This window comes from Micrasema longulum, unplaced genomic scaffold (genome assembly GCF_059751315.1).
Source record: "Micrasema longulum isolate JH-2025_06_02 unplaced genomic scaffold, ASM5975131v1 h1tg001610l, whole genome shotgun sequence".
NCBI lineage: Eukaryota > Metazoa > Arthropoda > Insecta > Trichoptera > Brachycentridae > Micrasema > Micrasema longulum.
Window position 1 is genome coordinate 76,345 of NW_028278791.1, and position 14,947 is coordinate 91,291.

General features: G+C 30.3%; 1 protein-coding gene across 1 annotated transcript; it reads left to right on the forward strand.

Moving 5' to 3' along the window:
• Nucleotides 1-1,384: 1,384 nt before the first annotated feature.
• LOC148274660 (patched domain-containing protein 3-like) lies at nt 1,385-13,037 on the forward strand. The gene has a single exon (XM_088236814.1). The coding sequence runs from the start codon at nt 1,610-1,612 to the stop codon at nt 4,478-4,480; it is 2,871 nt and encodes a 956-aa protein (XP_088092940.1). The 5' UTR covers nt 1,385-1,609; the 3' UTR covers nt 4,481-13,037.
• Nucleotides 13,038-14,947: the final 1,910 nt, after the last annotated feature.

Below are 14,947 nucleotides of genomic sequence, written 5' to 3' on the forward strand. Positions count from 1 at the left end.
TATCTCCAGAAAATCATTGTCTTAGTGAATGTATGCCTTAGAATAAGGAAATCCATTGCTACGGGAAATTGAACATAAAAAATGTTTTCTTACTCGCGGTAAAATTAGGGCATATAGTTATTGTACGGCGAAAATGCATGAAAAAAATAATCTTAATAAAAATGTAAATGTAAAATCTTGGTTTACAATGACAGAGTGTTGGGTTAGATTTCCGGTTTACGGGAAGCCAATTCACCAATCAGCTGAACTCACCGTAAAGAACTTGTGACATGACAGAAGGAGTATTTTAAAAATTGCTGTTTTTAAAAACTATAGTACTGATAATGCAAGAAGTTAAATATTTATTTTTTTATATTTTTAAACCTCTGTGCCTCGATTATAAACGCTATCTTCATCTGTATATATCGAGATGGTATACTTAACTTCTGTACTATCTGTATCTTACCTCGGTATGTTCTACTTACTTGTCATATCGACATCATATGATCGAAACAAGCCAATGGAATGACCGCAAATAATTAGTCCGCTTTCCTTACGCCATTAACATTTAGACACCTAGACGGTACGCTTAACGATCGTCTGTATGTATCTACCGATCGACTATAAAGTCAGCTCCTTTAACGTCTTGATACATACACTCGGAAAGATAGTAAAACATATGAAAAAAATAAAATAACTAAATTATTTTTTTAGATTAGGTAGTAACTTTCTAACGCCTGGTTAATAGGACAGAATCTGGCGACATTATTTTTCACTTCTAGGCGTTTGTTTTATTGAAGTGACAGTTATGTCAGAATTTAATTCTATTTCAAAATTAACTTATTCCTCTCTCATATTTGAATAGGGTTTTAAGAAAAAAAGTGCCAACCTCAAAACGATTAAAAATTAAAATAAATCATAATTAAAGGAAAAATTGCCCGGTTGAACAAAATTTTTGACCATTTTAATGCGTAGATAAACGTATCGAGGGGTTCTAGACCCGTCGGTATAAACCGATGTACTTAAATCAAAACTTGATGGTGGGGATATCGGTACTATACATTTGTAGTCGGTCGGGAGACATTTATCTTCAACTATGACGTCATACTGAAGCTATGTCATTTTAGAGCGTAGATATGTGTACCGTGACGAACGCTTCCCCTTGATTCATATCGATGTACCTACCCAAAACTTGAAGGGGGGGGGGGGTCGGTAGTATATCTTTATGATCGCTAGAAGGAATTTATCTTCAACTATACCGTCAAGGTGAAGGTATGACGCCTTTATCTTCCCATCATGATCGAGGCCTGAACGTAAAAGTAAGGTAGGTAACAAAAATTCAATAGACTCTTATTTTATATAAAATGTTAGATAAAATTTATCTATGCCTGTCAATTGTCAGTTTGACAAGGCAAAGTAACCTGCAACCTACATAACAAGTCATTTGTGCAGTGTTTGGCCATACATCGCCGTAGAAGGTTTTAGTATTTTGTTTTCTTTTGTTGATAACACTATGTAAAAGTTTTGTGGTTGATAATGACAATGTTAACATGTGCCGTAGTTCAATTCATATAAATCATTATTACTTTATTTAATAAGTTATACGTTACCTACTGTAAACAATTAAAAAATGGAGTCAATAAAATCATTTTGGAATAAAATGACTATGTTTATCGTAACTCGCGTTGAAAAATGTTTCTACAATTTGGGACATTTAGTAGCTTTACATCCCTGGCGGACGGTGGTATTGAGTTGGTTATTAGTGGCAATCAGTGCTCTAGGTTTGCTAACGTTTTATCAAGAGAAACACCCATTGAAACTTTGGGTGCCACCAGAATCTGATTTTGCCAGAGATACAAATTGGTTATTTGAAAAATTCAGCGTTGGTTACAGACCGCAGTACGTTTTAGCAACTGCTCCTAATGTATTGACACCAACGGTTTTAACAGAATTAGCAAAACTGAATTACAAAGTGTCAAATATAAAAGCAGAATTACATAATGTTAATTTAACATGGAATGATGTTTGCTTCAAAGTACCAATCATAAGTACGGCCTTTCGAAACGAGAAACGCATCAAAAGGAGAAGATCTTTAAATGAAGATCCCTTAAGTTCTTCAGAAATTTTAACATCAAATCTTGATGATGATTTTTTCACCGTCAATAACAACTCTCTCCGAACGTTTGACCCGAGCCAAGATCTACCCTCGTATCTATACTGCAGTATTTTGAGCAGTTTTTCCTCGGGATGTCTCCAAAAGAGTTTGTTAGATTTATGGAAATATGACATTGGCTTAATTTCCAACTTAACTGAAAATGAAATTATCGACAAGATCAATAAAACCTCCGTTAGTCCTGTACTGGGCCATGAAATGGATTACATAAGCTCTCTGGGAGGAGTAGAGATGGATGCGGAAGGCAAGATTGTGTCGGCCAAATCACTTCTTCTGGTTTGGTTAGTCCACGTGGATTTTACACACGAGGACATGAAGAACACAGGAAATCAAGCCGGAACTGAAGAGTGGGCATCGGAGGCCTCCTTGGCTTGGGAAAGAGAATTTCTGAATCTCATGTCCAATGTTTCGCACGATGTGATAGATCTGAACATATATTACGAAGCAGGAAGAAGTTACGGTGATTTAAGTGGAGAAACTTTGTTCCAGGACATTGACAGGCTAATGATAGGAATTGCTATGATGTTTGTTTATATTCAGTTAATACTTTCCAAGTTTAACTGGGTCGAGATGAAGTTAACTTTGGGTAGCATGGGTCTTCTCTGTGTAGGAATGGCACTAGTTGTAGCGTGTGGATTATGTTCAGTCATGGGTATTCCATATGGACCTGTCCACATGTCTCTTCCATTCCTGCTTATGGGTCTCGGAATAGACGATATGTTTGTGATGAAAGCGTGTTGGGAACAAATAACCCCATCTGACAGAAAACTTCCTCTTCCTAAACAAATTGGATTGATGCTTCAACACGCTGGTGTTTCTATTGTGATAACTTCTTTTACTGATATTGTAGCTTTTCTCGTAGGCTCTATTACAATTTTGCCTTCTCTACAAGCTTTTTGTCTGTACGCAGCAGCAGGAGTTTTCTTTATATTTGTATTTTCTGTTACATTTTATGTCGCTATCTTTGTATTGGATATAAGAAGAATGAATGATAAACGAAATGGCGTGTTGTTTTGTATAAAGCATCCAAATTATTCTCCGAAGAATACTGATGAGAAATCTATATCTCAGGTCTTAATTCACAAATTTTATTCTAAGGTAGTATTCACTCGACCAATTAAAGCTGTAATTATTATCTTTACTATTATTATGACGGGATTTAGTTTTGCCGCCTTATTGAAATTAGAACAGAGATTCGATCCCGAGTGGTTTATACCTGAAAATACATATTATAAAGGATTCATAGAAAAGCGTCACATGTATTACCCTAATTTAGGTAATGAGGGATATGTTTATTTAGGTGCAATAAATTATACACAAGAACTACCAAAAATATTTTCACTAGTTAGAAATCTCAAGAAGGAAACTGATATTTTACAAACTATCGACACCTGGACATCTCCTTTTAAGGATTATGTATTAAACAATTTCCATATTGATGTTGAAAACACTTCTCTTTCTGATGATCAGTGGAATGTTTTTCTTTCTAAATTTTTATTTAGTCCATTAGGAGCTAAATACCAATCTCGGTTTCGTTTCTCTGGTGAAATTGTATGCGGGGAACCGGCTCCACCAGTCACCGTGTCCACAATAGATTTTACTTTCAAAAAATTTTCTGGCCCTACAGTTTATTTACCCGCCATGAATAAAATGAAACAAATAGTAAAAGATTTCAAATTCACAACAGGAGATAAATTTTCCACTGTTTGGGCTAAAGTATTTGCAAATTGGGTCTCTGATGAAATTATTGATGTAGAAGTAGAACGCAACTTGGAATTGGCTCTAATGTGTGTAATGGCTTGTACTGTGGTTTTAATAACGGATTTACAAATGTGTTTTTGGATATTTTTATGCGTGTTATTAACGCTGGTCAATGTTTGCGGTTGGATGCAGCGCTGGGGACTCACTGTAGATATAGTGTCTTGTGTAGGGCTTGAACTAGCGGTGGGTTTGTGTGTAGACTACGCCGCTCACATGGGTCACACCTTTCTCACGGTACATGGCTCCCGTGAGGATAGGGCCTTCCAGACTGTGACTTCAATTGGTGCCGCAGTTCTGTACGGAGGTGGCTCCACATTTCTTTCGTTGTCAGTTTTGGGTACATCTAAAACCTACATTTTCAAATCTTTCTTTAAAATATTTCTTTTAGTAATTGTTTTTGGATTATTCCATGGAATTGTATTTTTACCGGTAGTTTTAAGCCTCATTGGCCCGGAAGCGTACAAAAAAAAACAACACTGTGAAAAAAAAACCATCGATGGCGAACTCGCATTAGGTACAATTGAGGAAGCCGAGTCCTTTAACTTGAATAAAGAGCCTGGTTTATAAGTCTTTAAAATGATTATGAGTAGATATTTTGTGTCTCATAAGGCATATGCTCAATATAATCAATTTTGACTGAAATATATTTATTAATTTAATTTAATACACTTATTTTAAACTATAACCGAACATGTAAAAATATGATGCGTAACGTAAATCGATAAATAGTACATTATATTATGATTCTTGGTAATTATTATATTATGATTATATCTAAAATATCAAAATCCAGGTCACAGATCAATTTATTAACAAACTATATATGTGTATATTTCCTTATAACTATATGTACTTAGTTAATATTTATGATATTTTGTGCAAGTGTTATAAAAATCTAATGACAATAACTTCGAAATGTAATTATTCTCCAGTAGTTTTTTAAAATTTTATTACACCTCCTTATTTTTTAGCATTGTTTTTATTATCAATCAAAGCCAGTATCTACCTTTTATAAATCACACCACATGTTTTACGGTAGTTCTTATTTTTTATTTTTATATTATAAAAGAGATAATATTCTCCTGTCTCAAATAAGTAATTTAAAAGTCAATGACCTTTTATGGATTAATAATAATTAAGGGTTGCAAAGTATTCACATTTACTATTGTAAATCGTCAGTATAATGATAAAACCATCTAAATGCATTATTGACTATACTGACAAAAATAATTTTAAATGTTTGACTCAACAAAAGTCTTTTTAACACATTTTGGACTGAATACATTTTGGTTCCTTTAATTTTTTTCAATTGATAAGTTTTTGAAAAAAATTAATCTGATAAATGGAATTAATGGTTATCAACGGATACATTAAAAATATAAAACTTTCAGTGAGTTTGCAGAATTTAGAGGATTTTATCAGTTAATAAATCTGGAAAAATAACATGTATGTAATTGCATTTTTAAGTTGTTTTCTTAAATTTTGTCATTTAGGGGATTTTATCAGTATATCGACGAAATATAAGTTCCTCTTAAAAGAGTATCCAATTATTTTATGTTGTATTTTTGTTACTTATCTCGGTAACCTCAATTTAATGTATGTCAATAAAAACAAAAGAGCTTGTATGAAGTTGGTATTTGATTTAGAAATGTTGATACTAAATATTTGTGATAAAAAAGAGGTGCATAAATTATAATTCTTTACTTTTTTGTAATTTTTAATTTTATGAATAAAATAAAAATATTTGAACTTGAAAAAAATGTAAAGTATAAATATAACAGTTATTGGGTTGGATTTGGAAGATACTGCCACGAATATACCTGGATACTGCCATGTACTTTTATAGTGGATTATGTATATTGCTTTAACTGCTAACATAATATCAATAATTCATATATATGTACCCATACAAATGCATAACTAAAAAATATAAAGTAAGTATGTATGAGAAAACCAATATACCTAATTAAACATGCGCTTGATATACTATTTATTTGTATTTTTATTGGCATTATGTAAAATCTGATAATACATGTCATCTATTAAATTATTCTTTTAATCAGAGGCACTGCTGTTGTCGCATTATTACCTAAATAAATCAAAAGGTCCATTTTTTGTACAATTTCTTCCAGTATCTTCCCGTATTAACCCTTATCTGCTGAGTCGGGGCATTTGCTTACTTCGTATTCTGTCACCGTTAAGAATTGATGATAATGTTAAAATCCCGAATCGTAAACTCTCCACTTAAAATTTTCTAGCGATATATGTTGATCCTTTTTACTCTCTGCCCACGCATGTGTTCATTTTTTAATAATCACTATCTCTCATATTTATCTCTTATTTTTATTTTCTGCACCATTCTGCGAAAGAGAAATAAGATGTATTTTTATTACCATATTGATATTTACCTTATAATTTGTTTTTTAAAATGTATCACAGTAATATTTTCTATTTTCTTTTCATTTAATATTTACATTTTCGATTAACATTTCGATCAACATTTCGAGTAACATTGATTATTTTCTAAGTAAATGTTAATGACTTTTAGAATATATTTGAGAATATGTAGTTTCCCTTCAATTAAATTATTCTGTAGATTGCAAAAATAATTAAGTTGCATCCTTAATAAAATATGTTTTTTATTATTATTTTTACTGTGGATAATTTATACAGTGCCATTTTTATAAAATATTCCCTCAAGGGCGCATTGCAAATACATGAATATTGATTTTAATCTGTATTATGGATAATTTACATAGTACATCCGAGATCCTATTTAACTGAGGCCCAAAGAGCCGATTAACTGAGAGGTCCATAAGGCCGATTTAATAGGGCCCAAAGTGCAGAATTTACTAGCATGTAACAGTCCCCAACAGCTGACTACAGCTTATTATTACAGATTCTGTACTATTCTATTTTAATAGCTTACTAACCGATCTTATTGTGTAGATATTAAATAAATTTAAATTTTGCGTAATTTTGGAAGCATTATTTTTAGCAGATTATTATTTATTACATTAAGATTACTCCTAACAACAAAAAATAAATTGAGAGGCTGAAAGAGGCAATATTTCTAGGTGCCCGAGATCCTAATCAACCGAATTTTCTACCATGTAACAGTTGGCGATAATTGTCTGTTGCCTGCTAGTTTACTTATAATTATCATAATATCAGTTTATTAGCAAAATAAAACATTTTAATTGTAACGACAAATTAATTTATATTGAATTGATATATTATAGTTACAATAAATAATTGAAATAAATCTATTTATTTGTGAATGAATAAATTAAATAAAAAAATTCAGTGGAATGTCCAAAATTTAGGGCCAAACCTAAGTATATGTTAAATCTAGAGAAAAGTTACTTTATTAGAGTAAAAACTATGTAATTTAAGAAGTTGAAAATTGAAAAATGAACTCCCTCTCCAAACACAAGCATCCTGCTCCGTTCAAATGGTAGAAACGTTATGTATAAAATAGCAAAATGTTATCTGTATGTATTAAAAATATATCATTTTTAAACGTTTTTGATTAAATAAAAAATAAGTAATAAATATTATACTTAAAAAATCTTACTTAAACTATATTTAAAAAATCTGTAATTTTTGTTGAACAAAGAATTATGTATAAATTAAAGTTGTGTACTTTAAAATATTCATTCATACAATCAATTAAAGTGTAGTGAAAATATTTATATAAATGTGTGAATTCAATGTTAAGAATGACATTTTAAAATATGGATAGTTTTTTGTTAGATTTTTTGGTCTAATCAATTAATTAAAATGTACATAAACCCACTAATCTGACGATATAACATTTCTCTTGTAAGCGGACTTTTTGTACATGTACATTTTTTTTCACTAAAAATTATCTTGCCACAAAGTAGGTGATTTTGACAAAATTATAAAAGAAAACAGAGACGGACAAAGGATTTTCCTACATTAAAAAATAATTTGCAATGAAAAGTGAAAAAATAAAATATTTGTATCATGATGATGGAATAAATTAATAATGTAGAGTAATATTTAATACCATTTTTCTATTAATCTATTTTTAAAATGTTTACAAATATTTGTTTTTTAATTTCATTTTAGTTAAAAACTGAAGTAATTTTATACCAATATATTAATTATTATTAATAATCTTAGAGAACATTTCTTGATCTCAGTTTTCAACATTAAAAAAAAAAATCTCAATTTGGAAGTGATTTTTATATAATTACAAATCTTATTGAGTGTTCTTTGACATTCTTATCTAAAGTTGAATACAAACAATGTGTTAAATATTTATAATGATTGCACAATATATTGTGATAACATATTTTTATGATATTAAAAGTAACTGTGTAAAAAGAGTTTTTCTCGTCTATTTTGTTTTCATAAAGAGAACCAGTTTTTGAGTTTGTGATATTTTTGTGCCTTATTTTTTAAAATTTTTCACTATTATAATATTTATAAATCTACTGCTATTTGTTGAAACATGTCATTTATATTAATATGTTTACAGTATAATCATTGGTTATCTCGTTAAAGTGATGAATTACTTATTGTGTAATTTTTTGACAGTAGTCAGCATTATCATTATTACGCACGAGTACTTTGTACCAAAATGAGTTCAGATGAATATTTCAAAGAATAATCACATAACAAAGTACCATTTGAATATTTGTAATTTACATGTGTTTTATAATGAAACAATTATTATCATAATGATAATCATTGAATGAGTTTTTACGCACACCTAATGATTATACACTATCTTGTCATTTGATATAGATATTTATTTTTTTAAAATGGATTAATTAAAAGGATGTTATTTTATATTTTTATGGATATTATTAAATTTAATTATGTAATACTTTACTAGAATGCTTTATATAATTTAATTAACAATGTGTTCCTCACATTACTAAGTATATTGATTTATTTTGAACAATCACTAACAAGCCACAAAAAGTTGGCTTTTGAGATTTAGGCCTTATCTTTTTATTGTTATTTTTCATATTTTATATGAGTCGTATACTTCCAATATCGGCCATCTCCATCATAGTAGATAATTTACGAACTTTAAAGAAATATTATGTCCCTGACCCTCTGACTTAATAGCTATGTTCGCCAAATCCCTTGTAAATTCATTTCATATATTGAAGTTTATTCCTAACTCTGCCATTTCCAATCACCGAATCATTCCATATCACGCCATATCCTCAGCGGCCAATCAGATTTAAGTATTAGCCCATAAAAGTACATCTTTCGGGTCCGCCGCAATGTCAACAAAGTGTCCGCTAATTGGGTAATCAGCGTGATTATGAAAAAATACACACATTTTTATTATGATACACATCTTTTGAAAATATTTATAAAAAAATGTAAAAACAGCTAATTTCCTGGAAAACAAAAAAAAAATTTTACTAAAAATAAAAATGACTCGTATGAGAAGCATCTTTAATTTTTTAAAGGAAGGCACGGCATAAATACCCAGTTACATTTTATTCTTTTTTAATCAATTTTATTATTTCTTTCATATTTCCTGATAAAAAAAGATGGTTATTTTCCATTTTTTTCTTTTGATAAAATAATACTTACTGTTTTTTAAATTCTTTATCGTTAGTTGAATACTATTTTTTTTTTACTCAGATTTTTTTTAATAACTTACATTCTTTACTGATTTTATATATTAATTTTTTTGTTATTTTCGACTTTGATGACTTCTTCATTTCTTTGAATTGTAATTTTTTATTATTTTGTTATATTATATTTCATATAGGTTGTATATATATCTTATACTGTAATTTATTCACTGTTGCGATTATAATTTTTATAATATAATTGTGTAATGGGTTCTTGAAACCATAAATAAAATAAAAATATTTGTATGTTTAATATTGTTTTTATCATTTTTACTGTTTTTTTTTTATTAAAATAAATTAATAGTATTGGTAACTAAATGAAAATAAAATTATTAAATATGAAATTACAATTTAAATATCAGTAATTCTTCTTCTTATTTTCCACATCTGCTCCTAAGTGGAGCATGTGGACATCACCTGTTGCCTCCAGGAGACCCTATCGCCAGCCAGCATTTTTGCCTCTTTCCACGTCAATTCAGCGCCCCTTAATTCCGCCGAATAAAGTCTAAAGATCGTCATTGACGGCCTTCCAGGACGGCATAAGCCCGCAGATTTAAAAAAGGGGCAATTCGGGTTTAGGTTCTCCTGAAGCATCAGTAATTCAATCAATATTATAATTGTGGTGGCCTTTGTGATGTAGTAGTTAAGACGCTTGACTCACACACAAAGGGTTCTGGGATCGATTCCCGGTGAGAACACAAAAATTAAATGTTGTTTTTCTCAAGCCCGGGTGTTCTATGCTGTAATTCACCACTGTAATTTAGCCCCCTGGCCTGTTGTGGTGCAAAAAAAATAGTCATAAAAAATTCAAACCGTTTTGTATTCTTAATAACCTTTTATCCACCCTATAGCAAAGCACAAAATAGCAAACATGTTTCAAACAAACTTCGCCATCTCCACTTTGATGACTTCCAAATGCCGGCGTATTTAAGGTGAGAATCTATTTCCGCCATTGCCAAATTATTTTGCTTTATAGCTATTTTAAAACCTTAATATTTGGTGTATCATTGATTATAATTACTTAATAGGTACTATTGTCGCCTTTTTAAGCATTCACAAGAAAGAGGATGGTAATATGGAAAAAAACATGTTTCCCAAAAATGGTCCGGTAAGGAGATGGCAGGTTTTGGAAATAGACGATTCATATAATTACTGGTTAAGTGTTGAGCTAATATTTTTATTCAACCTTCCAATGTATGATACAATCTATCATTTTTCATTTAATTATCAGTAAAAATTGATTGACCATAAAATTTTTAAATTATTAGTAAAAGTAGGAGTTCATTTTTTATTTATGGTTTAAGTAAAATATGGTTAATGCTCTTTCTTATTATTTTTCAAAATAATAATAATAAATTTGCAGATTTTAGTATCACTTGTCTTTAATTTCTATTATATACTATTTGTTTTTTTATTTTATTTTTAATTCCGGTAATTTATTAATTGACTAAAAATTATAATGTGTTCTAATGTCAATAGTTTAAATTGAATTAGTTAAAACATTGGCTAAATTTTTGAATTTCAAATCGGATGTCTGCATACAAATTTTTGATACGTACTGAGTACATCTCTTGGCGATCTGTGACTTGGGCTCAAAAATATATGCTCGTGACGGTGTTGGGCAGATTAGACTCAGTTTCAAAAGTCGCTTTCTAGTTGGGTTTTCAAATATTATTTCATCATAAAAATCTGCTCTGATTCAAAAGAAGGCGTGTAGTAAAGTTTTGTGTTCTGTTTTTTATGATTTTTCAATGTTTTTTTTTATTGATAGTTGATCATAATTTAAAATATCCGAGCCCACCAAAATCTTTCGGAAACTTTCTTGATGCACGCATCCCACCACCTAACACGGCTGTCCGCTATCTACTTCTACTAGCCTCTAACCGCTCGCAAATCACACACTGCGCACGTGATTAGCATCCAATAGAGACACTTCAATGGTCGTCAACATTTTTGGTTTCACTAAATAAAATTAACATTCTCAAATATGTTTTTTTTTAAACGACCATTGAAATTATTTCAGGGAAATATTTTCATCCATACACAAATTATTTTGTAAGATAAAATTTTACTGTTTAAACTAATTTCAAATCAGTATTTTTTCTTGTGTATGTGACTACATATGCATTAGAGACCATGGCTCTCACAAAAAGAAATGTAGAAAAGCTCAAATTCACACAGTGATCCATGGAAAAATCCATGCTCGGTATAAGCCTAAGAGACGATTAGAAATGAGGAAATTAGGAACAGAACCAGAATAGCGGATATCATGGATCCCGTAGTAAAACTGAAGTGGAAATGGGCAGGACATGTTGCGAGACAAGAGCCCACAAGATGGACCCCTAAAATTTTAAGATGGAGATCTTGGAAGAATAAGCTAGGCATCGGAAGACCTCAAAAAAAGATGGTCCTATGACATAGCTGCTGTGGGGGGTAAAAATTGGCTCCAAACAGCAACCGACCAAAAAAATGAAAGGATATGGAAAAGGCCTATATCCGACAGTGGAGGACAAAAGGCTGAAGAACAAGAAAAATATTTTTTTCTTAAAGAATCAAAGATCTAACGATTATTTGTTATTTTTTTATTTACCATTATTTTTATTTAGTTCTATGGAAAACATAGTCTAATACAATATCTAGTAATTACTAATATATAATGTACTTAATAAAATCTTTATTTACTCATTAAAATTTTCATTTTAAACCCAGTTGTAATCCCGTGGCTAGTGTCATGGACTCATGGATCGGAGGTCCAAGGTTCATTTGAATATTATCCAATAATTTTCATTTATATCTGAATTTGAAAGTATTTTTTTGAAGAATGATAAGATTGAAGAAAAATAATGTTTAAAATAAACTTTTACTTAATCAAAATACTACTGAGTCTAATCAGACCCATCTCTGGTAGGTATAAGTTAATAACCAAAAACTATTTTTAAAGGGTTTTTTAAAAACTTGTTTTATATTTTACGAAAAATATTACATGTATTTTTTTGTATATCGGTCAATTTCTATAAAATAGAGTATCTAATACCACCAAAATAGCAACTACGAGAATGATAATAAAACTAAATGTTAATATAAATCTGGTTTAAATAGATTGAAAATATTTACACCTCACTATATTTTTGCAGATGCTTGATTTTTTCATTAACCCTATATACATTCTTTTTTTCTGTGGATGGCTACAAATTTTGATTTACCATGTGCGTATTTAACTGTGCATCTTTTCATATTAAATAGATAATCAAATAAAATAAACTTTGGACTAAGAAACTATTAATTTCAATTTTCATAAGAATTATTTATTTGATGTCAATTGATATAACTGTGATTTAATCAATTTATCAAACATGGATTAACATGCTCGTTTTAGATAATACAAAAACTTCTGCGATTGAAAGTATAACATTATATCTAGATACTATTATGTGTACTGCCATTAAAAAATAAGTTTTGTTGCATAATTAATAAATTTATTTATTTTTTTAAATGTATTTATTATTATTACAACTAAACTAGTTATAGCAGGCTCTCATATAGGCTTCACAATTTTATGGAACACGTTAAAATGCCTCTACACGCTAGCCTATGTGTTTGTGAATATGTTGGCAAACGTGTAGAGGGGGTATTTGTGGTTGGTAGAGTTGGCACATGCGCTGGCATATGTGCAGTTTTGCTATCCGCCTGTTGTCGGCTTTTCAATGCTGATCAAGGGCGCTGGGGGAATGGTGGGGATCGCGTCCATATTGGAGAGAGCGCATGTGATTTTTTTTGTCATTTTCACCTACTTTTCTTTGGTTTTTAACAAGATGGCTGCCCAAATTATAGCATGGAGAAAACCGTATATACACTTTGTTAATCACTCATGAACAAATATTTACCTATGAAAAGTTACACAATCCTTTTTACAATGTTTATACGAAAAGTTTTCACACACTTTCATGACACAAGCAGGCGTTTTGGTTTCGATTCTAAACGTCACGCCTGGCTAGGGTTCGAAGAACATCTAAATACGCGTAGTGTATGACTGAGCGTTAAAGCATGAGTTAAGTGTCCTTTTTTTTGAGGGCTCAGGGCATGTCTATGTGTATTAATATGTCAATGTTCTCATCTAATGGTTCATAGGGTCTGGCATGCCAATATTGATATAATTTTTATTTTGCCTACTATTTACATAAAGGTAAGTAAGATGATCAGTTTTGTATTTTGGGTAAACTGTTTGTACTGTATTAATAATTTAGTTTGGACCCAATCGAAAATTGAAACTGAGACTTGTATAGGAACGCTACATGTGAACAACTATACCACAAGGTATCTCATTTATAATATATTTATAGAGTATATATTTTTCAAACATTCATCAACATCATCAGCCCTCTCGTGTCCAATGGTGAACATAGGTCTCCCCCTTAGATCTCCCTATCTCGAGTGATCCGCACCAACCACTTCCTGCAACCCATCTCATGTTTGAAACATTATTTTGGGCCAATTACAGTGTAAGTTACGGTAAAGAATACATTAAATTATTGTGATATCTCCGAGAACATTATGTGTAAATTCATTACATCACAGGGGCCACAATCTAGAAAGATTATTAGATTTAGTTCAATCAATTCCTTATCTGTTTGTTTGTGATTTTTGTGTACAAGCTAGCATCATAATTATTGATATATTTTATATATTATCAATAAATTGTTTATATTATCAATTTACCATGTATGACTAGGTATATTATATAAACCAATAATAAAAAATATGTTTGGTTTCCATTGTTGAATAACTTTTTACCAAGCATGAATTGAATAAATTTAATTTAAATAATTTTTATCTGTTAATCAAATAATACTCTACAAGCAATATTTTTCGCCTTTTAACTTTTAGTAAGTATAATACAATACTTTTCTTGTTTTCTTATAACTTAACATAATTAAAAAAACTAATTAAAATGGAGCGATTGTGAACCCTATTAATTAAATCACATTAAAATGAAAACAAATTTAATCTATCGTTTTCATCTAATTTTGGTTTTTGTGATAATTATTAAAATTTTTGGATGCAATACAAATAAAAAAAAAATGTATTATAAAAATAAACTAAGAGTAAACAAGGCAGCTGTAATCTCTGAAGCTTTAAAATCCGCAATTTGGAAAAATAAAGCTATGGCCATTAAGAGTAAGAGAATTTTTAAAACATAAGTAAGTCCAATAAGAACATATTATGGCTTTGAAGCAAGGGCAGATAAAGTAGGACCAAACAAGTATTGAGGGCTTCCGAAATGAAGACACAGGATACTAGCAGGCAAAACTCTAAGAGATCGCGTGAGAAACACTAGCATAATAGAGATATGTGAGACTGAGGACAACATAAGATGGAGTAGACAGCGAAGGGGGGACTGGTATGG